At 43.6% G+C, this 24,305-nt stretch overlaps 1 protein-coding gene across 10 annotated transcripts in view; it reads right to left on the reverse strand.

The window, feature by feature from the left end:
• MYO1B (myosin IB) overlaps positions 1-24,305 on the reverse strand; it is a 179,868-nt gene that overhangs the window by 143,420 nt on the left and 12,143 nt on the right. For 7 of the 10 annotated variants that reach the window (XM_032405946.1, XM_032405939.1, XM_032405893.1 and 4 more), the window contains exons 2-3: positions 24,104-24,176; positions 2,365-2,508 (exon numbers count right to left, since the gene is read on the reverse strand). In XM_032405946.1, coding sequence (XP_032261837.1) covers positions 2,365-2,499 — 135 coding nt within the window. In that variant the 5' untranslated portion in view covers positions 2,500-2,508; positions 24,104-24,176. Of the gene's footprint in view, positions 1-2,364; positions 2,509-18,247; positions 18,461-24,103; positions 24,177-24,305 lie in introns of those variants that run through there. The other 3 variants (XM_032405920.1, XM_032405902.1, XM_032405910.1) reach the window with 2 other exon arrangements.

Consider the following 24,305-nt stretch of genomic DNA (forward strand, 5'->3'; position numbering starts at 1 on the left):
ATTACCAAAAACAATACATGCTTGACTTAATGAGTTCTATAACATAGAGATCTAAAAGGGTAACCCTTCTCTGTCCCCCATATCTCATCCCACCCTGCTGTGGTGCCCAAAGTTAGCATGGCTTCCTCTATGTGCGTACAAGTATACAAACACATGTGTGCACCCATAAACCCCCCAATAAAAAAAGAAGGATCATACTATACACAATTGCTCTATAACCTTTTTTTTTTTCTGTTTAAAATAGAGAATGCCCAACCTTCCATTATGATGTATGTTTCGTTATAAAATGAAGGCACATATCTCACGGAAATGATAGCCCTCACATACCTTCGAAAACAATTGATATGAATACCTGGAATCTGAAAGCCACTTTTTTGCTTTGGTTTTTGTAATGCCAGAAAGGGCATTCTTCAAATGGTTAGAAAATAAAATTAGGTAGGGCTGAAACCCAGACATTTCGTCTGCTGAAGACCCATGAACATTAACATTTGGCGTTTTGTTAAAAAGGGGATTGTTTTATCTTAGTGGGCATAAAAAATCAGGTATGTGAATGCATATAATGTGCTGCTCTCCATCCCATTTTCAATCCCGCTAAAAGTGATCTGTGCTTCTTCGAGCCAAAAAGAAAAATGATCGGCAGTGTTGCTTACGATAGAATTGATTCCTCCTATCTCCATCTCAAAGACCAATGTTTAAAAGTCTGTCTTTTATTCGGTATCAGACCACACTTTCAATGAAAGCTGCAGAGCTGTAAGGTTTCCCACCTGAAAGCTGAGCTGCTCCACTCTGCAGGAAGGTGACACCGGCCTCCCGGCCAAACCACACGGTACCTCCTCCCTGCCCTACAGCAGCACTTTATACCTTTGCCATTTGAATCAACATTTCACATAACTACATCTCTGAACTTAGGATCTGGTTATAGCACTAATATTCCAAAAGCAGTATCCACATATCTCAAGTGGTTGTCAACCTCACCTACTTTAAGCAACACAAATCAAGAAAGATAAAAAGTTCAAGTCCCAGATGATGACTACCATTTCCTTAAGAAATGACTTATCCTGGAGCGCCTGGGTGGCTCAGTCGGTTAAGCGTCCAACTCTTGATTTTGGCTCGGGTCATGATCTCAGGGTCATGAGATCGAGTCCCTCATCAGGCTCCATGTTGTGTGTGGAGCCTGCCTAAGATTTTGTCTCTCCCTCTCCCTCTGCCCCTTCCCCCACAAAAAAAGAAATTAATTATCCAAAGTCATCCCTGAAACATAACTGGCTAACTGGAAAGGAAAACTGTATGTGGCATAAAATAATATGGCTTTGCATATCACTTTTTAAAATATATTCGTTCCACAAAAGTAATAATTGATCATACTCCTATCGGTTACAAGCTCTCTTTTTATTTATATTTCTTCTTACTCTTTCCACATTGACAGACAGAAAAATATGAAGCATGTCCCAATAATCCAATTCATCTCCAAACACAGATACACTATAAAAAGAGGGGGAAAGAACTCAGGAGCAAGGCAGAATCTAGTAAAACCACTTCCGTCCAATGCATCCTGTTTCCTTCTCAGCTGCTGGGACAGGGGATCAGCACCCCCCTTTTCTTGGTTTAGTTAACAACATAACTCTACCTGAAGAGATACAAACTTCTGGGCTTTATGCAAATTCCTAAAAAGCTGCATACGAATGTATTTTTTACTCATGTTTTAAATATATGTAAGGAACTCAATAGCTAAACTAACAATATGAGATCCTTTATAAAGATTTGTACAACATAAACGTTCTCCTATTATTATATATCTTCACATGTTTTCATTTTTGTATATGACACTATACTTCCATGTAGTGGGACAGGACTGTTCCCAAATCTCCAGGGAGCAACCATATATCCTTATCTGATAGTCTGCTTCTGTCTCTCTACTAACAACAAATGTCAACAAGTTTCATGTCTTTTTTGACAGTTCACTGCCTTGCATTTTAATGAGTAGCTTCTCAGAGGTTAGAATGCTAATTTTATGAAGGCATCCAAGAAGATGCCTACGGATTTTACAACACCTCCTGAATATCTGTTCCTCAGAGACAGGAACTCAGTATTCCTCTTGCTTTCCAATGCCTCCAACATCCGGTATGATACTCTGCACGCAGTCGGCCCTCCATAAACACCATATGGAAAACAGACTCACTTGACTCTAATCGATACTACTCATGTGCCAAATGAGTAAAACAAAACTCATTCTGAGAGTATACACAAATACCCCTGGACTCTAATAAACAAATAGAAAGAAGAATTTTCTAGAGAAGAGAAGCCAGCTCTCGGCCACAAAATACAAAGTCTAAACCCCACAGATGACCTTCGGTGTATACTCACGTATATTTCATTATGGTCAAAGCGCTTCTTGAGGTTGTTGATGAAGGTCTCCTCGTTGAGAGGCTCTAAAAGAACCATATCTCCAACCCCAATCATATTGTCCAGAAGTGACGTTTTCACCTCCATTTTGGCCATTGTCTCTTCCTGTAAGAAAGAGGGGGGGGGAAGGGGAAAATGTAAATGGGCAAAATTATTTCAGATGGGTTCTTAGTACCGCTGGCGAAATGAAACACCGGTAGTTTCAAATGGCGCTCATCTGCCTCTCAAATGCCGAAACCTCCCCTCCAACCTACGTCAGAAGCCCCGGGGCTGGCTGCAGTCACTGCCAGCCCACTAGAAGCCCCATCTGCTCGAACCTCCCTCCCAGTCCAGGCTCAGTCCATCTACAGAACGAGCCACTAGGAAACCAGGCTCTCCGTTTTCTTTTTGTTTTTCTTAACTGAAGTATAGCTGACACACAATATTATACTAGTTTCAGGCGTACAACATAGTGATTCAACACGTACATACATTACAAAATGCTCACCACAGTAAGTGTTCTTACAGTGTTACTATAAAGTTACTACGGTATTATTGATTACATTCCCTATGCTGTATTTCTCATCCCTGTGACTTTCTTTTGTAAGTGGAAGTTTGTGCCTCTTTAGACCATCCCCTCTCCCCAGCCAGAGGTTGCAAAACTCTAGCAAGAGAACCCAACCCAGCCCTTTCCACCAGCCCTTGCATACCCATGTCAGACTTGAACCTGTAAGAAACTGCTTCCCCCAAGATGGCACCTCTCAGTACTTCATGATGAAATTCGGAATGTATTTTCCCAGGAAATAATGGTCTTAAGATGATACTAACATTTGAGTACTTGCTACATATCAGACACTGTATCAAGAACCTTACATGCATTCATTCATTTCATCTTCACAAAAACTCTATGAGGTAGATACTGGTATCATTATCCCCATTTTTAGATAAGGAAGCTCAGAGAGATAAGAAATTTTGCTTATGATTACTTAAGAGCGCATTACATTTTGTGTTAACTCAATCACCACTTCTAACACAACACCTACGGGGGGAAATTTCATTCCAGGCGTCAGCACTGACTCATAAAGGAACACAACCCCACTGTAAATCAGAGGTTGCCTATATAACCTGCCAAGACTGACCTCGATGTTCTTCATTCTCATCCCAACACACCCACCACTACAACAGCAAAATCAAATCAACATCCAATGAATAGACCAGAAACACTAGTTTCCCCCCAGCTCAGTCTGCAAGCCTACCAAGCGGAAACAGGCACACTACAAAGGCAGCATTCTTCCCGTTCCACTAATGCGAATGGTGCCACCCAAAAGTAGAATGTTAAATCCCCATGCCTTCAAATCTGATCGCTGTCAAGAGCACTAGAATTCTGGGGCGCCTGGGTAGCTCAGTTGGTTGGGCGTCTGCCTTCGGCTCAGGTCACGATGCCAGGGTCCTGGGATCAAGTCCCGCATCGGGCTCCCTGCTCAGTGGGGGTGTCTGCCTCTCCCTCTACTCCTCCCCCTGCTTGTGCGCTCTCTCTCTCTGACAAATAAATAAATTTTTTTTGAAAAGAGAGTACTACTGGGTATTTACCCCAAAGATACAAATGTAGTGATCCGAGGGGGTACGTGCACCCCAATGTTTTTGGCAGCAATGTCCACAATAGCCAAACTGTGGAAAGAGCCAAGATGTCCATCAACAGATGAATGAGTAAAGAAGAAGTGGTATATATATACAATGCAATATTATGCAGCCATCAAAGGGAATGAGATCTTGCCATTTGCAACGACGTGGATGGAACTGGAGGGTGTTATGCTGAGCGAAATAAGTCAATTAGAGAAAGACATGTATCATATGACCTCACTGATAGAGGAATTCTTAATCTCAGGAAACAAACTGAGGGTTGCTGGAGTGGGGGGTGGGGTGGGAGGGATGGGGTGGCTGGGTGATAGACACTGGGGAGGGTATGTGCTACGGTGAGCGCTGTGAATTGTGCAAGACTGTTGAATCACAGACCTGTACCTCTGAAACAAATAATACATTATATGTTAAAAAAAAAAAAGAAGAAGAAGAAGGAGATGATAGCAGGAGGGGAAGAATGAAGGGGGGGAATCCAAGGAGGAGATGAACCATGAGAGACTATAGACTCTGAGAAACAAACTGAGGGTTCTAGAGGGGAGGGGGTTGGGGGGGGATGGGTTAGCCTGGTGATGGGTATTAAAGAGGGTACGTATTGAATGGAGCACTGGGTGTTATACGCAAACAATGAACCATGGAACACTTCATCAAAAACTAATGATGTAATATATGGTGACTGACATAAAATAATAAAAAAATTAATCAATTAATTAATTTAAAAAAAAGAGAGTACTAAAATTCTTTCATTATATATGAACAAGGGAAAGTAGAGTGTTTTATGTTACTTTTTTCAATGTTACCAGGATGTACAACCACATTCATCTGAGACATTCCCTCTAAATGCTTCCGATGCAGAAGTCAATTTTGTATACTTTCAGTATAATAATACTAAACAATACTTCAGGATACTAATAAATACTCACATATATTCATGCCCCTAATACTCAGGAGAAAGTACATTTAACTCTTCTCACTAAGGAGTTAGCCAGGCATATTAATCTTACACAAAGGTTGGTCTGCTTGCTTAGGATACAGCAATTTAAATAAATGTCTTCCTATTCTAGCCTAGAACACCTAGTAGGTCTCCTAGAGGCAACAGGAACTATATTTACTTGGGCTATTTGCAAGAGAACTGAGAAGGGATGAGAATTATATGATTCTTTATTATTATGATGATTTATATGAATCCACAAACACATCCATTATTTCTGACCTTATTAGAAAAAAAATTTTAAGTGTGCACTGAAAAGCCAAAAAAGAGAGACCAAAAGAAGCAGAGAGGAAAGACCTCTCATAAACAAAAACAACCCATTAAGGAAGTATTTAATATTCAAAAGAAGAAAAATGGAGTTAACTTTTTCGTTAATATATACTTCTTTTTTTCATGCCAACTACACCTAGAAAAATGGCCCTAGGTATCACTAAAACCCATGGTTTTAGTAGAATGGTTTCATGCATTCTGAACCAGGCCATAGGCCAGACTCTGTTTTAAAACAAAATGGCTGGGAGAGGGGGCACCTGCCGCTCTCTGGAGAGGCAACGGAAGCCGGGAGAACAGCTGGTCTCATGCCAAGTCCATGGAAAGACGTGCACAGGAACAGGAACATGAGTGCCCAACCTTTGTCGCAATAAATTAACATTTAAATCAAATTTCAAGTTCTCAGACTCATGAAATGCCAAAAGCACTCTAGCTGTGATGCATTACATATAATTTGGCAGATGAGGGAAGAAGGTTTAGGGATTAAGGGGGAAGTCAACCTGAGAAGGGTTTCAAAAATAACCACCTCAAACCAGCAATTTAAATTGAGCAAAGAGGCTGAAAGGGAACTCTCTGCCCCAGGGGTTGGATCTGAAGTCTATTTATGGAAACCACAGCAGCAAGACAAGGACCTCACTGCAGGTAACAGTAATTAAGCAATCTTTCTCTGTAATTAAACCCGATTTACCATCTTTCCAAATACAAGTTTCAAGCAGGTTTGTATGGATTCTAATTTTTACACTTCTACCCAACTTCATAATCCAAAGCGGGGGAGAGGACAGAACAAAGGCTGAGCCATACAACAGGGAATTGGTAAAAGTAAAAATTCTGAAAACACGACCTTTGCAAACCAAAACACACCAATAAAGTAAATCCGCTGAAAAGGTGATACCAACATTCATTTAGTTATTCAAGCATAGTTCTGTTCCATTCCGGGTTTGTTTCGTTTTGTCATTTTTAGCATCCAAGTACTTTGCTGGAGGAAACAGTAACACCCACCGCCCCATTCTCAGGGTAAAAATGGACATGGAGAGAAACAGCATAAAGACACTTCCCTCGCATCCTACAAATGGACTGAGTCCCCTTACTGTGACTACTGGACCCAGCCTTAGTTTGGTTCAGAATCACCAACTCAAGATTTCCATAAACTATCAGAGGAAGTCACATGGGAGAATCCAATGAGCTCAAACGCAAAGCACTGAGGATATGTCTTATTTGACACATTTATGTCTATCTTCATCCTTCCCAAGACCCCCACAGAAACCCATGTTGTTCTGAGGAAGGCAATTTTATCCCATGTGCCAGGAATGTAGCACATAATCGATCCAGACACATAGACAACCAACACATTACCATCTTCCAGCCACTGTCATCGATTCAGGGCTGGTTGAAAAACTGAGCCTCAGGCTTGTATCCACCTCTGGATGGCAGAATTTACAGATGTGATACGTGGAACCGACATGGTCATGTCTACTTTCATGGCGGGGGGGGGGGGGTTGTCTGCGGAGGATGGCAACACATGGAGGAAAGCAGGGCAAAAAAACAAAAACAAAACTGAGAATTAGGCAGGAGCCCTAATGACATCACAAACCTCTAGATCAAGTTGCATTTGAAACCTGCTCCACAGCTCCTAACTCTACACACACGGAGGCCAATTAATTCTCCTTACTGTTTAAGCTGCTTGAGTTGGATTTTCTATTATTTGCAACAGAAAACATCTTACCTAATAGAAGCAGCTGGTACAAGGAAGTGGAGTGTTAGAAGTAACACAGGAGCATGGACCGGCTGAGCTAAGGCCACAAGGGGGAGGGCGTGAGGACCTCCCATCTTGGATTGGCAAGATGATCACCTCTGATATGTGACAGTAAACAACTGATTAAAACCGTGGCTTCTCGTGCCTTATGCCTTGGACCTTGTGCCTCCAACCCGACAGCATTTGCGAAAAATTCAGATACTGGAGTATGTGTTGGCTACTTAAGGATCTACAAGAAAAAGACAGGCTTGTCGTGAAACTGGCCGGTGTGAAAACCAGAGCGGAGAACAGGGCGGGGGGCTGCTAAATGGAGCCACTCTGGCTGGAGATGGGGAATGCGGAGGAAAGCGACCTGTGCTAAGCACCACCTGTTCTGTCTCTATGGCCTGAGGCAGGGACAGCACTCCCACCATGAAGATGCAGCACACGAGAGGCATGACCCACCCTACGGCTTCGTCCACTTCCTAACTGTTCCTGGGGGATTCCATCAACCAAGAGCTAAGACACTGCAGCTCATCCACGGCTAGATCCCACTGCCAGGAAACAAGCTCTCAGACCAAGTTCTAGGTCGGAACCTTGGGAGTTGGCAGTATCTCTAATGTTGGTTACTAGTCCGTGGACGCAAGGACGCAAGGACATCTTAAAAGCCAACACACTTTTAAGGGATCCATGCTGCCAAAGAAGTCTGGCTGACAGGACTTAACATGGCTTGATCCGTAAGACAGTCAAGCCCAAGACCTCCAACCCCTAAGAACCACAACGACAAACCGCTACAATACTGCAGCCCCTGCCAAACCCATCTTGCCCAACGCTCATCTCAAATGTGGCCACGGAAGACAGGGGACAAAGGAGAGCTTCTCAAAGAGCACAACCTCTGAAGAGGGCGTGGCTATGCTTCCAGCCATACAGAAAAGAGCTGCATCTCGTGGGCCAGGGGCACGTTATTTTCATAACCATAAATACGGTGAGAAAGGTGTATGTGAACACTGGGCAGCCAAAGGGGACAGCCACTGTAGACATTTGTCTTTCTTTTCAAAGGGACATTCTCCAGGACACAGTCCTACTCCTATTGGTACCTAATCTCCCTTTGAGGGAGTCCCCAGTTAGCTTATGATGACAAGTAATCTAGCGAGAGGTAGTACCGAGTTCCCACTGCAGAATTCACAGGAGGCAGATGTGCTCTCTCCACCCCAAGGCACAGAGCTTATGCACAGCCGATCACATCGTCCTGGGTTGGGAGTCCTAGGTGATGGTGAACGCTGGGGGTGACGGCTGGAGGGAATACTCATCACTCACCATAGCAACAGCCACAGCACGAAGCCCAGGGTCCCTGCGCCAAGGCTCCTGCTGTGGATCCTGCTGCCCAGCCCTCCAGCCCTTCTTTGGTTCCTGCCTATCTTCCAAGCCTGTATCCTTCCTGGTCTTCCAACCTCTCTGCAGTTTTGTGAGTCTCTACATCCTTTCTGCATTGCACACAATCAAGATCCCTAACTGACAGGAACACTTCGTACAGTACCCAACATACAGGATTATACCACTGTTACAGCTTCATTATTGTGTAAAAACTAACCTTTTTCCCCCAGCATTGGTGAAAGCAATCTACAAAATACAATCACGGGGGTAGCCTTTGGAACAACCCCAGAGGAGCCTGGAAGCAGGGTCTCTTTATCTAAGGGTGCTGATCTAGCCCAGCCACCAGCCCACCTACAGCTGCAGGAGGACTTCACGGCTGCCCCAGCTTTCCACCTGCTTGTCCAATCAAGAAAAACAAAATATATGATTGCAACTATTCTTTCCCCGACCTACTCTCATCTCATAAACTTCCAAGTTACTACCTGTATTTCAGTGTATACCAATTCATTTACTGGCATCTTTCCCAGTGTAAAAATACCATTTAAAATACTGAAAGCATCATTTCAAAAATTCCTCAAAATCCAAAAGAAAATGCAGCATAAACATCCTATAGCATCTTAAAATGGCCACCTGGAGCCTAATATTTAAATATACGTCGTCTACCCCAGTCACCAGCCCTAAATTCCAAGCCACCTGTCATGTTCATGTCACCTAAGACCAGCATTCTCCGAGCCAACAGCCCTGCACCCAGACACAGCCAGACCAGAGCGCTCATCCCTGTGAAATGCACAGTTATTCCATTCGACATCAAACAGCAACAGTGAAGAACTATTCCAAGTTAATAATTAATTAATTTAGTAACAACTGAATAACAACTAAGAAAAAATGCAGGATAAGCTAAAATAAAGCAACCAGTGGTCTCCCATGTTATTCAAAGTTCTTGGGGTAACACAGATGAGAACAAACACGTTTTTAAGTTGAAACAGTTTTATTGTAAAACTGGAAAGGACATTCACAGATCAGAGCTGAGGATGCAATGATTAACAAGGATTAATATCAAGTCATTAGCATAATTTTAAAGTTGAGGGAACTTTTTTTTTTAAAGATTTTATTTATTTTGACAGAGAGAGACACAGAGAGAGAGGGAACACAAGCAGGGGGAGTGGGAGAGGGGGAAGTAGGCTCTGCGCCAAGCAGGGAACCCGATGCGGGGCTCGATCCCATGACCCTGGGATCATGACCTGAGCCGAAGGCAGACGCTTAAAGACTGAGCCACCCAGGCGCCCCAAGTTGAGGGAACTTTTAAAGCAAAGCCATAAAAACCACTTGCTAGAAAACTTAATGAAAGTAGACGTCTATTGCTTCGGCAACTGGAAATGAGGATGTTGAAAACACATCTATTGCAACGTCATTAGCAGTATACATCGGAGGCAACACCTTCGGGGAGTCTTCTTAGCACAATAACAATTGTTCGTATCTGACTCTGGTTCCATTCCTGACCTCCTTGCGGGGGGGAGGGGGTCATGGATGCATGATGGCCCCTTTTCCGGAGAATCAGCTCTCTGGTGTCAGGAGTCACAGCTTATTCATCTTTATTTCCCCAAAGGCACAGTGCACTGCCTTAGCACATGGTAGGCATTCAGAGAAATACAAAGGGAAAACAAGTACGCAAATTTACGACTGACAACTGAATCATTCGATAATTCAAGTTCTTGCAGCCGCCATGGCTGGTCTGACCAGAAGGCAAAAAATGACTGCAGCTTCAAGCCACTTTGATCCATTCCTCTGAAAACATAATATTACCCACAAAGGACAGGAAACAGAATTGAGCCATTTGACTCCCAAAGAGATCACTAAAGCTTTTAAGAATAACATGAGAAGCACATTTAAGTAACCAAACTGGGCCAATGTGGCAAGATTTCATGAACAAAATAAATCTCAGCAAATCCTGGTGGCAAAACAAAGGCAAAAGAGGGGTCAAGTCTATAGGACATTGTTCAGAACCTAATACAATGAGCTTAAATGACTAAGAAAAACTGGAATTTCCTTCCTCGATCTTTTAAAATAGTACGCATCTCCTCTCTGAGAGCAGTCAGATTAAATTTCCATGCAATTCAGCTCAACCACCACTTACAATATTGAACCCTGTTGGTCTCTGGTGTCGTGTTAAGTGCTCCGGACACGCTGCGGATCATCATAGCACTCCCCCACACCACCTCCTCCAGGACCCCACAGTCCAGTAAGAGTCAGGAAAAGAAAATAAACCACTTCTGAAATTTCAAATAACCTTTTAATGATTAGAAACAACACATATTCACTATAGGGAAAAAAATTTAAAAATGTAGCTGAGCAAAATACAAGCCAAATTCAACACCCTCACATTTTAGTCTAAATCCTTTTGAATTCATTAGGATCCTGATGAAACCTGATTTTTATAACCAATGAATTGGCCATCATTTCTGGTTTGATAAGTTTTGATATAAATTTTGATACATTTCTAAATTTTGATATATGTTTGCCTCCAGGTAGGAATGTGAAAGAGATCTGGAAGACCTGTGAAACTTAATGAAGGTACACCAATAACACCCCCACCATTTTTAAATTCAACCAAGTTGCCTGACCATCTGCCCCTTGATTCTTTACCTTCTCCCCTCCCTCAAATGAGCAACCCAGATTGTCAACAGCCTGCCCACCAACCATCTCTCCCACTTGGCTGAGTCTAACATCTCAACACATGGCCAAACCTTCTATCTCCTACCATCCTATAGCAAAATACCCCCCAAAACAAAAACAAAACCCTCTTATTCTCCCTAGATCCCACAAAGTCACAAGAGACCCAGTTTCTCACCCCCGGCCTCTCCCTGCCTGTTACCTTCTCCCCCCAAAGCCAACCTGTCTCTCAATTACATCAGCGTCATCACTCGCAGTCCTACCCCCTACCCCCTCTTCCCCACTGTGACTGCCCTAGCCCGCCTTCACCCTTCCTCACTGGAAGGCAACAGCCTTCTCTGTGGTCTCTCTCTGTCTTGTCTTGCCACCACAGCCCCTGCCATCCCTCTCCTTCCCCCATGCATGGGCCACACTTCCCAAGTCGCCCCTCTAGATCACAACCTGATCAGGTGAGCCTTGCTTTAAAGCCTCCAATAGCTCTCAATAAGCCTATAAGCCAATATTCAAATTCCTCAGCAGACCCTGAAAATCATAAAACATGCAATCACCCTATGACCCAGCAATTCCATTCTGGGGTATAAAAGCAGGAATTCAAAAAGATATTTGCACACCCATATTCAAAGCAGCATCATTCCCAACAGTCAAAAGGGGGAAGCCACCCAAATGTCCACCCACGGATGAACGGATAAACAAAATGTGGTGTGTGCATACAATGCAATAGTATTCAGGCTTAAAAAATCAGGAAATTCTGACACATGCCACCAAATGGATGCAACTGGACGACATCACGCTAAGTGAAACAAGCCACTTGCCAAAGGGCAAACGCTTTATGAGTCCACTTACGTGAGGTACTAGAGTCGCCAAATTCATAGAGACAGAAAGCAGAATGCTGGTCACCAGACAGAATGGGAAGCTGTAGTTTAATGAGCACAGAGCTTCAGTTTGGGAAGACAAAAAAGTTCTGGAGAGGGACCGTGGTAATGGCTGCACAACAGGGTGAGGGCACTTCATATCCCAGAACTGTGCACTTAAAAAGGCTAAAATGTTGGGGCGCCTGCGTGGCTCAGTCGGTTAAGTGTCTGCCTTCAGCTCAGGTCATGATCCCAGGGTCCTGGGATCGAGCCCCGCATCTGGCTCCTTGCTCAGCGGGGAGCCTGCTTCTCCCTCTGCCTGCCGCTCCCCTGCTTATGCTCTCTCTCTCTCTCTCTCTCTGGCAAATAAATAAAATCTTTAAAAAAGAAAGGCTAAAATGCTAAGTTTTACACTATCTACCTTTAACCATACGCACAATAATTCCTTGCCAGAGATGGAGACTTCACAACCCGACTCTGGCCTTCCTCCCCAGTCTCACCTCTCCCCAGCGAGCCCCCCACCCAAGGCAACACACACAACACACACAGATGCCAGGCCCCCGATGGCTCCGTCAGCCAGGCCACTGCTAACGGCACTGTGGCTATACACCAGCCCAAACAATGTCGGCTTCCAAGGTTCTCGAATGAGGACAGAGACTATCATCAGGTGGCTATGACGAAGTCAGCGTGGATCCAGAGGACGGGGTGTCCCGTTCAGGGGAGCCTCTGCCGGTCTCTGGACTTCCTCTGAAGCTAATCCGAGAAGAGGAATGACGTGGGTGCACAGAGAAGCAGCTTGGGACCACAGGGGACAGACAGAAAAGCTGCTTTGGGTCCCGAGAGTGCTTCTAGTAGTAGGCTCTCAAGAGGTTTAGCCAAGCTTCATGCCTTAAATAAATCCTCCCTGACCAAAACCAGAGCGAGTGGCCACTCCTCACCGGCAGCGTGTGCTGAGCAAGCCAGGAGATCCCCTGCACAGGGGTGCGTCTGCTGGTCTCCTCGTCCCTGGAGAAGGCCTGAGTGACCCCCCCCCCCCCACTGGCTGGCACATCAGAGACACATAGGCCGCTCTTCCTGCCAAGACTGTTTCTGTCAACTCTACCCTTCCCATCCAGCTCACAACAGACAGAGGATAATCAGGAACTTCAACTGATACACAAGAATGGAAAGACTCAGGATAGAAACCAACGGGCAAGACGGTTTCTCAGTATTTACCAACCTAAAGGGCAAGTGGTAGGACAATTTACTCAAGTAGCATGGTTTTCAAAGGAGAAGAGAGTTGGGGGGAGGGGCAGAGAACCACAGTGGGTGCTTTGCAGGGCTCCCCAGAGTCAATGAGAAGGTGGGCCCCAGCATGCAGGCATGAAAGGGCTCAGTGATGCTGATTTGCACTCCTATCAAACACTTCCTTAGGGAAACTCACAGAAGGTGTGTTGATTCACAGCATTTACTACATAAAATACCATTACCTGATTTCCCAATAATTTATTCTATGGTTAAAACCACTTCATCTTGAAGGTCCCCCCCACCACCATAGCTTTTTGTTATAAATATTTAATGGATTGCTGGTAGGTTGGTTTTGTTAGGATCTTGGATTAGGGAAGAAATAGGCCCAACTACTGGCAATTTCCATCCAGTAAGTTGTCTTGTGTTCAGACTCTGGGTAATACAAAGAACATTAAATTATCAGACAATGATAAAGTAGAATAGATTTGGACAGGGGCTGAAAACAAATAGCTAAAAGCATACAGAAGTCCATAAGCCAGGAAGCCAGACTCAGATCCTAAAAAGCTCTATGAATGGGAGGGGCAATTAATTCAACATTCTGGTGATCTAAGAGTTAACACCCCAAGAGGGATCACCCCACAGGCAGAGAGGGGCCAGGAACCACCCACTGTCAAAGTCAAGGTTTGTTTCTGTCTGGGTATAAAAAGGCTGGCCAACCAACAAACACCATCAGCCAGGAGCTCAGCTACCCTCAATCCCAGGAACAGGCGAGTTATTAAGGATGTGAAAGATACTGGGGCGCCTGGGTGGCTCAGATGGTTAAGCGTCTGCCTTCGGCTTGGGTCATGATCCCAGGGTCCTGGGATCGAGCCCCACAATGGGCTCCTGACTCAGCAGGGAGTCTGCTTCTTCCTCTCCCTCTGCCTCTCCCACTGCTCATGCTTTCTCTCTCTCTCTCTGTATCTGTGTCTCAAATGAATAAATAAAATCTTCAAAAAAAAAAAAAAGGATGTGAAAGATAGCATAGAACTTTACAATTGTAGAGTGACTGGTTAAAAACAAAGTTTTTCCACCTGTGAAAACAGGGACTATATTGTCTAGACTAATCAGAAGGATTTTTGAGTCAAACAGGACAGTGGCTGCTATGGCAACATCGAAGGTTTGGGATTACAAGCTACAAACTCTCTCTTCTGATGTCTGAGCAAAATCTGTTAGGATCCCAGGCAAGCCCTTCTGTTAGAAGAGAGAGAAATGGACCCAGGAGGTGTGGCACAACTGGTTTCTGGAAGAGGCAGGGCAAGGAGAAAGCGTTCCTGACTGCTCTGAGCGGTCTTTCACACCTATTACATTGCATGCACCCATCAACCTCATTCCCAAGTCAGCAAACTTTTCGCAACACACCCAGTTTTTTAAAGAGAAGCTTCGCTTCCACACTGGGAAGAGTCATTTGCTACAGAAGTTTGGTAACAAGAGTTTACCATCACTGAGAATTCCCTTTTGATCTGCCCCAATACAGGACAGCACAGGCTTTGGATCACAGTCTTAGGCTCGAACCCAAGGGAATTAATTCATCTCTGGAATTTGAATTTCTGATCTAAAAGCTCAGGGATGACAACATCCATTGCCCAGGGTTCTGAGGCAGGCTGGCTAAGAAAGCAAAGCCCCTAAGAGGGCAGGATCTCACTGGATGCTAGCTCCCTCCTTCCCCATGCCCATTTCTCCTGACCCTTAAGAGCTCACCTACCGGCATGTGCATCCGGCATGTGTATCCAAGGTCAATAACCAACAAGAGAGTTGCCTCATTTGCAAAAGTCATCCCATGGGGTTCAATACCCTGAGGAGTAAAAGCAGCCAAAGTCACTGTCCCCAACGTCATTTCCTGGAGGAAGCTCTGCAGAGTCATGGCAGGAACGATGCCAAAGGGCAAGGCAACATCGGAGAATGCCATCCACCACCAAAACTGGGTCCGAAAGCCACCCCCGCCCTCCCTCTCCGCCCATCTCCCACCCCCAACTTGGCAGCCGTCACCGGCCAAAATCCTAGAAGGTCTAGAATGGACATCAAGCAGTCTCTGGCTCTAGGGGGAACCTATGGCCACGCTATCTTACTCACACTGGGTCTGAGAAGAATTAATGAGCTAACGTCTGAAAAGTGCTCTGAGTTCCTCCGGGACAAGGTAGCCAAAAACCATAAACCTCTGTTACGGCCAGAAACACAAACTCAGCTGCACGTGCGGTGTGCTAATTATAACCCATAGACTTCTCAATGTGTTCCCTCAAGGTAGATAAAAAAATTCCAATAAGCCGAATGTGTTTAGATTGGCAAACCTGAGGCCCCAGGACCCCTAGGTGAATGTAAAAGTGCTCAAATTTAACTGACACACCCAACAGCTCAGACTTGTTCCTGGCCGGTGCACAGATACCAAGTGCTACCAATGAGTATTAAACTGAATACAGCCACCCAGGGAAAACCAACTTTCCTTCCAAATGAACTGGCTTGTTAATCAGAGGGTCCAGATCCCATCCCATGTGCTAAGAGCCTCCCCAAGTCGTCCTGTCCCTTGCCCCACTTCACCTGCTGACGCTGCCTGTAGATTCGTTCTTTCTGTCCTCTTTATACTTGGTCCTACCATCCCATCACTCAAGGTACTCCCTTATAATTAAAAGACCAGTGCATTGCCCCTGGTGAGCACTCACAGAGGATTTCCTATACCGTCAGTTTGGGGAGTCCCTATGGATTGGTTTTTTTAAGACATCTGGCTGAACAAAGATGCTCACAAGAAAACAGCCCAGGGTACCCCAGAGCAGACTTAAAAAGGCACCTTCCCATCATTCAGGCTCTTTTAAGGGACAATAGAGGGAAATGTATTGAATTTAGTGCACTTGTTCTTTGGGGCAAGGAAGCAAGTCAGCCCTCAGGGAAACATCAGCTGTTGCTTTTCTGCAAATCATAGAGGTTAGAATGACTACTAGAGTGGCTCCAGAAAAAACACCCAGAAGATCCAAGTCGTAGACTCAGCTCTGCAGCTGGCTGAGAGTGAGACCTTGGGCATACTGCCAATGCTGAGCCTCAGTTTCCCCACAAAGGGGGAATACATCATCTCCTAAGATCCTGTCCCAGTCTGTCATCACCGATTCAACAAAAAAATGCTCAAATCTGCAAAGACTGAGTTCCTTAATTTTTCGGGGAACATTCATCCTGTCTCTGGTTATAAAGAATGTTAAAGACCAAGAATGCCAGTCCACAAGAATCTTTCTCAGTGACATTTACTCAGAGGTTAAGGAAAGTAGCTCTTTATTCTGACCTCACCAGCAAAAAAATGTATTAAGGGTCTAACCATACACAGCACAGTCGGAAACGCACGGAGTCAACTGGATCTTCCTAACTACGGGCTTCAAGGCATGAGGGAATGTGTTCTGTTTACAACTATATGGCTAGTTGCAAAATGGCACTGACTATTTTAGTGAGTTAATCTAGTTATGAAAGCAAAAAGGGGCCTAAGGATTACAAAATTAAGAAATCTATATAGTAAAAGGAGAAAAATATGCATCACTCAACACTGCATTTTGGTAATGTCTCTGTACTTGTGGTTAAGAAAAAGGTTTTTAGAATAATAAAAATTCAGAAACTTCCTCAAGCAGTGAATATTCACTGAAACAAAGTCTAATAAATCAACTATGTAATCAAAGGGAGAGATGTTTATACATTTACATTAGGATTTCATGAGTGTTTATTACTTGAGAATTGATCAAACAAAAATAGCTAAGATGTTTCCAAAAAAGACACTGATGATGTAAATTGAGAAAGTGGAACTACTTTGTCATTAAAAAAGAATTTTTAAAGAAAAGAGCTAAATTGCAGTGGGTTACTTTACCTAAGTTGATTAAAATCAACAATCAGAACTGGGAAGTATTTTCTTTTTTTTTTTTAAAGATTTTATTTATTTATTTGACAGAGAGAGAGAGAGAGAGAGCAGAAACACAAGCAGGGGGTAGTGGGAGAGGGAGAAGCAGGTTTCCCGCCGAGCAGGGAGCCTGATGCGGGGCTCGATCCCAGGACCCCGGGATCATGACCTGAGCCGAAGGCAGATGCTTAACGACTGAGCCACTCAGGCGCCCCTGGGAAGTATTTTCTGAGCCAAAGTTTTTCTAATTTTTCTCATGTTGGAAGCAATACTGAATTTAAAGTCAAATGCACCATAATACATATCTTAGATATCTCTAAGTACATTCTGAAGTATTTATGAAGAACTAAAACATACACGATACAGCAAATCAACATATAAGGCATGCCATAACATAACTTTTTAAGTCATAAATTAAAATGTTTACTAAAATTTGACTAAATTTAAATTTATAAATGTTAACTAAATTTGAATAATAGTTCTCATTTCCAAAAGTTCTGTAAGACATAGCAATTATTCATATGTTTATATGAGGATACAAACATACCAATGTCCCCCTCACACACACACACACATACACTATTTTTTTTTACTAGAATATAAGCACACACTTAACCTGTAAAGCTACACAAAAATCAATTTTTAAAGTTAATCAGTTTGGCCATGTATAAAATAAATTTTCAATAAATTTTCCCAAGGGAAATTTGGGTAAGAAATAAGATATTCGGGGCGCCTGGGTGGCTCAGTCGTTAAGCGTCTGCCTTCGGCTCAGGTCATGATCCCAGGGTCCTGGGATCGAGCCCCGCATCGGGCTCCCTGCTCCGCAGGAAGCCTGCTTTTCCCTCTCCTGCTCCCCCTGCTTGTGTTCCCTCTCTCGCTGTATCTCTCTCTGTCAAATAAATAAATAAAATCTTTAAAAAAAAAAAAGGAATAAGATATTCAATAGTCAACCACATTGTATATGCCTGATTAAGAAAAATTCATTTCCCTCTCCCAGTAATTTATCAAAATAAGAGGTCTTCAAAATATCATATTATTACATTTTAAGTCATCGAATTAAAAGGCATAAAAACTTAAAATTCACAATCCACCCTTAATCATGTCTCTCAATAAGTAGGCAGGCAGGCAGATAGATTAAAAGGAAACTATAAAGTTCTTTTTAAACGACATAATTGTAAGGTCCCCTAGTTTAGGAATTAAATAAAACTGCTTACCAACTTTTCTTCTCCATTGTTTTTTCCACTGATTTAACTAGTACTTTAGCATTCCGTTCATATGAAAGGAAGAGACAAACATTCGTTGTGACAGGGAGAACACACTAAGTACAACAAATATTTTGCACAGAGATAAGAAAGGGAAACTAGGTCAATATCCTGTGGCCGGGAAGAAGCAGCCTGAGCTTCCATCCAGAATTGTATTATATGATTAACCAGGCTAGACTCTCTTCTCTCCAGGCTACTGCTCTGACCCATGCACCTGGGATACACAGACTCTGGGAGAAAGGAATAAGAGACGCATCTCCTACTTCCCAGCCTTTGGCAATCTAATTGGGGAAAGAAAACACATTAAGAGCCGAATAACTCATAAAACAAGTGTCACACAGGGCAGGTGATTCACCGCAGAAAGAGGAATATAGAGACTCAGGTTTATAATTAGAGGCAGAGCTATTACTATGGTGTAGGAGGATCAGACAAGGATGGCTAAAGAGGAGAAACTTGACCTGGACTTTCTGAGGATGAGCAGTATGTGGTCCAGCAGAAGAACTTTAACACAAGAACAAAAAACCAGAAGACAGTGACTAGGAAGAACGACAGCAGAAGACAGCTGGGGCAAGGCCCTGGTGGATCGTGAGGCTGGGAGGAAAGGTAAGCTGAGACAAGACAGAGAGTCCAAGCTGAGGAGCTTACAGCTGGGAATGTGGTGGGAATGGGTGGGAGAGGAGAGGGAAGAGTATCTACTGTGTCTATGCTGCAGTCAGTGTATCCAGAGGGCCACAAGTATGACTAAGAGTCACTGGTGACAGTATGATGGAAAATAACATCGAAGATAGCCATTATAGATTATGGGGAGTCATCAAAAATGTCTTGAGCAGCAACACACAACAAAAAATGAAAGGTTGTTTACTTAGTGAATAGTCTAAATTAGCTGGGAGAAAGCTAGAAGCAAGAAGCAAAATTGCTCTGTGCAGTTGTTCAGTTTGTGCACTGCATAAAAAGCTAAGGGGGAAAGTGGGCACTGACATCAAGTGGACCTCTGTGGGATAGTGTCTGCCCTGAAGGGTACCTTTTTCCAATTGTACGGTAAAGGTACCATACTAGCTAGCAGCAGGGAAACCAGCTAGGGCACAAATCTAGAACTAGGGTAGAACTAATGGAAGTGAAACAGGTGGATAAGTGCAAGAGAAATAACAGACGACTCCATCATAAAAGGCAGAACACTAATTGATGGAGGGGGCAAGAGAGACAGGAGGGTTTAAGACTAAAGTAGGCTCTCTCATCCAAATGCATAAGGATTGACAGTTTGGCTGCTTGGTTGAAAGGAAAAAAAAAAGTCAAAGTTGGAAGACATTTAAAAAGATAAATACCAAAACATATATTTTTAAATTAAACCCTATCATCATACATTTATTTGCCCGTGTTTTGCTGTAATGCTGAGGCCTTTTCTTCAAGTCTATGTCCACCAGCTGCAGTTCCCAGCAGTACTTTCTTTTATAAACCATCTCAAGGCATCACCCTTTTAAAGGTCAAATTTCTTTAAAGAAATGGTGAGGCTGTAAAGACACCAGAGAAACAGTGCAGATGCTCACTACTACTCGGTGAGAAGGTTATCTACCTTGCCGAATGCAGGCAGGGTCACGCAGGCTTCCCCGCGGTCTTTCCCTCCGCCCAAAGGGTCAGCAGGGTTCCAGAGGGGGCTGCTTCATCACACTGTGTCCCCTAGTATGGACGAGGGCGACACAGAGCAGAGCCATGGACCTGGCCATCGGTGAACGCACCGAGTGAGTGCAGATTATTGCTCTGAGCCACTAAGATTCCTGGGTCTTACATAATCACAGCTGAACCCACCTATCCTGAATGGCTGACAATATTAGTGGGAACACTCTTCTTTTAGGACTCCCCAACTCCTTAACAGTTACCTCAGCCACTCTAAAATCAGCCGCCATTCCATTTTAGAAACTTACTTTTTATCAGATGCTTTCCAAAACATTCAAATGAATTCAAATAAATTGTCACAAAAACAGTAATTATTTTTGCACATATATTTAAAATCTTTATATTAAATAGAGGAGTAAGTACAACTGGCATAAACAGGTTTGGGGAGAAGAAAAAAAAGTTGAGTCTGGATACTCACACATGTCCACTGGTGGGAACAGAAACCCAAGAGCAGGGTGCCTGGGTGGCTCAGTCGGTTAAGCGTCTGCCTTCGGCTCAGGTCATGATCCCAGGTCCTGGGATTGAGTCCTGCACTGGGCTCCCTGCTCAGCGGGGAGCTCTCCTTCTGCCCCTCCCCCCCACTTATGCTCTCTCATGCGCTCTCTCAAAGAAAGAAAATCTTAAAAAAAAAAAAAAAAAAAGAAAAAGAAACCCAAGAACACACAACAGGGGAGCCCTGTAGCTTTGACCATTTCATGTGTTATGGGCATCAGTTGATATATTTTGCAGAGAAAAAGAACACCAACTAATCCAGCAAGTCTGGAGGTCCCTAAGACCTTATACCATTTTCTAAAGCTGTGAGCCTAGAAAATTATAATAATGAAGAGTACTATCGTATTACCAGGTTAAAAATCTGGCCGGTTTTTCAAAACTATATCCAACTGCCATATTTTTTCTGTCCCAAATGTACAGTCAGAAGTGCTTAAGTCATTTAAGAAAGCACAAAAATAACACTGCAAACCCACAACCAGACATAGAGTCAAGAGTACAAGGTCACATGTCATTCCATAACCCGGCTCTTAAAGATAGAATAAACACATAAGTTACTATTAAAAACTAAATTTGAGTTTCATACTTTAAAATTACATACTGCTTTAAAATTGTCAACAGAGATAAATGTTTCTCTCAAGGTTGCCTAGTAAAATCTGGGTGCCTCCATTTTGGGTGGCCAAACAGTCAATCTATCCATAATTTACATACTTTAGAAATCTGATACTCAGCCTCTTCAATAAAAATATGAACTTTATGCAGAAATCATATTGATATATTTCAAAAGATTATTGAGAGAAACACTATGCAAATACACATACACCAGAAACCCCAAAACAACCAACCATAGTTTAAATAAAATCCTCCACAAGTCAACCTTGTTCCCTTCACCAATATGCACACAAAGCCTCCCTCCTAGGCATCAGACAGGATAATCTTAACCTCTATAGCTTTAAAAACAAACAAAAAACCTCCATCTGGAGACAAAAAGGCAGTAATACCATACCTGCCAAAATAATTCTGCCCCAGACTCTACTGAGATAGCAACCCATTTAGTCTTATTTTAACCAAGGCAGACCCTTGAAAAGAAAGGGAGAAAAACACTAATTTGTGAAATATGAGGTGAACTCAAATATGAAGTTTTCCCGAACCCTGACCTAAATCAATGTTCCCACTATTTTTTTTTTTTTTAACTGTGAGATAAGCAACCATGAGGACAGGATCACAAAATGGTTTAGTCTTCTCATAAAATAAAACAATCCATCAATCAATCAATCATCATCATCATCAAAATAAAACAAGAGTTAATCTGACACCTGGAAGGAGGAATACTTTGCTATAGGATGAGGAGCTGCCATTGAGGAGTTGAAGACAGACAGACGAACCTGACTTCAGGAAGAGAAGAGGGCCAAGGCCCAAACCCTGCAGGATGTGGACACCAAGGGGGTCAGGAGGAGCTGAGGGTTGAGACCAGAAGAACACAGGTCACCAAAGCCAAGACACAAGTATGACAAGAAGGAGAAGATGATCAACCATGTGGAGGATGGGAAGGAGCACAGAGCAAGGAAGGAGACAGGGGGTTATCAGGCCTAGAAGCCATGTGTTAGGGGCCAAATTGTGTCCCCCTCCCGAATTCATATGTTGAGGCCCTAACCCCCAGGACCTCAGAATGTGACTGTACTTGGAGACAGGGCCTTTAAAGAGGTGATGAAGTTAAAACTAGACCATTATTGTGGGCTCTCACCCAATATGACTGGTGTCCCTATAAGAAGAGAAGACTGGGACACACACGACACAGATGGAGGGACAACCAGATGAGGACACAGAGAGAAGGTGACTGTTTGCAAGCCAAAGAGAGGCCTTGGAAGAAACTACAGCTGCTGACACCTTATTCTTGGATTTCCAGCCTCCAGAACAGTGAGAAAATACGTTTCTATTGTTTCCACTACTCAGTCTGTGGTATTTTGTTATGGCGGCCCTAGCAGACTAATAAACCATCCTACGACCCCTTCTGGCAACTGCCTACTTCCAGTCTCTTCCTCCATACAGCTAAGGTTTCTGACAAGGCCTACCTTTGACACTTGCCACATGCCACTGAAACAGCTTCAGATAAAATGTCACCACCTGTTCGTTGCCCACTGCACTCTCTCCTTAAGCTCTCTCCTGCCCTGGCTTCCACAGGGCCATTTCTTCCTGGCTGCCCACTTCCTACCTCCATCACTCCTTATTCTTAGCGGCCTCTCGTTCCTCTAGTCACAAAACAATGTTCCCCAGAGTTCTATCACCCACCTTCGTCTCTCCTCATTCCACCCTCCAAGCAATCTTAACATCTTCAACCAGATGCCGGCGATCCCTTCATTGGACCTCAGGCCCTGGCTTGTCCCTGAGCTCCAGGCCCTGTACCTCGGCAGTCTGCCGAGCCTCACTCACTGCCCTGAGGCCCCGTATCCCAAAGAGAACCCGTCCCCTTCGGGCCTGTGTGTGCCAGCCATTCCTGACCTCTCAAAGGAACCGGGGAACCCTCCCACATTCCAGCTATCACTGTTCTCAACACCTACTGTCAGAAAATCAATATTCGAAATATGGAAAAAGTTCTATGTACAACAATGCTAATCAATGTATTACTCACGACAGCAAAATGGTGGAGGCAACCCAAATGCCCAACCGTAAGAAATGTTTGAGGACATTATGGTACTCAGTGGAATAATACACAACTATAAAACTGATTTCAAAAACTCGGCAGCGATACAGATCTTAAAACATAGGCATAAAAAGCATGGAAAGGAATATTCAGAAATGACCAGAGTTGATAGTTCCTCCATTTTCCAAACTTTCTGGAATGTTCTTAAGATGACTCTCTAGTACACAATGTCCCAATGAGAGTTCCAGCCATCTTGGACTTTCAGAATTGCTTGGCTGAAGGATAAATGGGAGGTTTACTCCAGACCCGCCTTCAGCTGTCATTCCACATCCATGCTACATCTGTTGCAACGTCCAATGCAAACTCCCATTAAATAAATTTCCCCTTAAATCCTACTATCCTTGTAGCCCTCAGCATGAGATCCTAAAAAAACTGATTTCATTCTTTCGAGAAATCCAACTGGACATATAAACAGCTGTACGACTGTGGAACCGAGCTCCCAACATCTGCCATGGTTATTAAGTGTTCTAGTAAGAAAAGATCATCATCACACGCAAGCTGCTGCCAGGAGAGCAAATGTCAAGCTGGAAGCTAAATCACAGAAGGTGAAGCCACCTCCATATCCAATGTCCACCAGGTAAAGAGGGACATGTTCTCCATCCGAAGAGGAGAGACGCTGACAGCTCTTCCATCCGAGAGTCCATGAGACAGAAAACTGGACGTCAATTGGTACTGTTCCTTTAATATTTTACCTACACCTTTTTGTTTGTTTCCCACATTGGCAACAAACGGCAAGTATTAAGGTGGGGCTGACAGTTTTACCTTTATTTCTTCAACCCTCACACCCTATCCTTGGATGCCTCATACCAACAAACTCAACAAATTTCTCCTCCTCCATTTTTGGGGTAAATGAAATGAAATAGGCAAGAGCCACCAAAATCACGCCCGCACCTGCGAGCGTCTGTGCCAAAACGTGGTGTGCAGCAGAGCTGTACGTACAGACATACCTTCTCGGGCGGCTGCCTCACTCAGACGTGGTGTAGATAGTGTTTCTGATGCAAAGGACTCCTACGATGAAACCTGTTGAAAAATAAATATGAACTCCTAATTATACCCATTCTATAAAGCCAGGTTTTACTGCAATTGTACAGACTTCCCTAACGCACAGAAAGAATGCTCATAAATATTTATGTTACATTCAAATTGGGC

This window comes from Phoca vitulina, unplaced genomic scaffold (genome assembly GCF_004348235.1).
Source record: "Phoca vitulina isolate PV1807 unplaced genomic scaffold, GSC_HSeal_1.0 scaffold1, whole genome shotgun sequence".
Taxonomy (NCBI): Eukaryota; Metazoa; Chordata; class Mammalia; order Carnivora; family Phocidae; genus Phoca; species Phoca vitulina.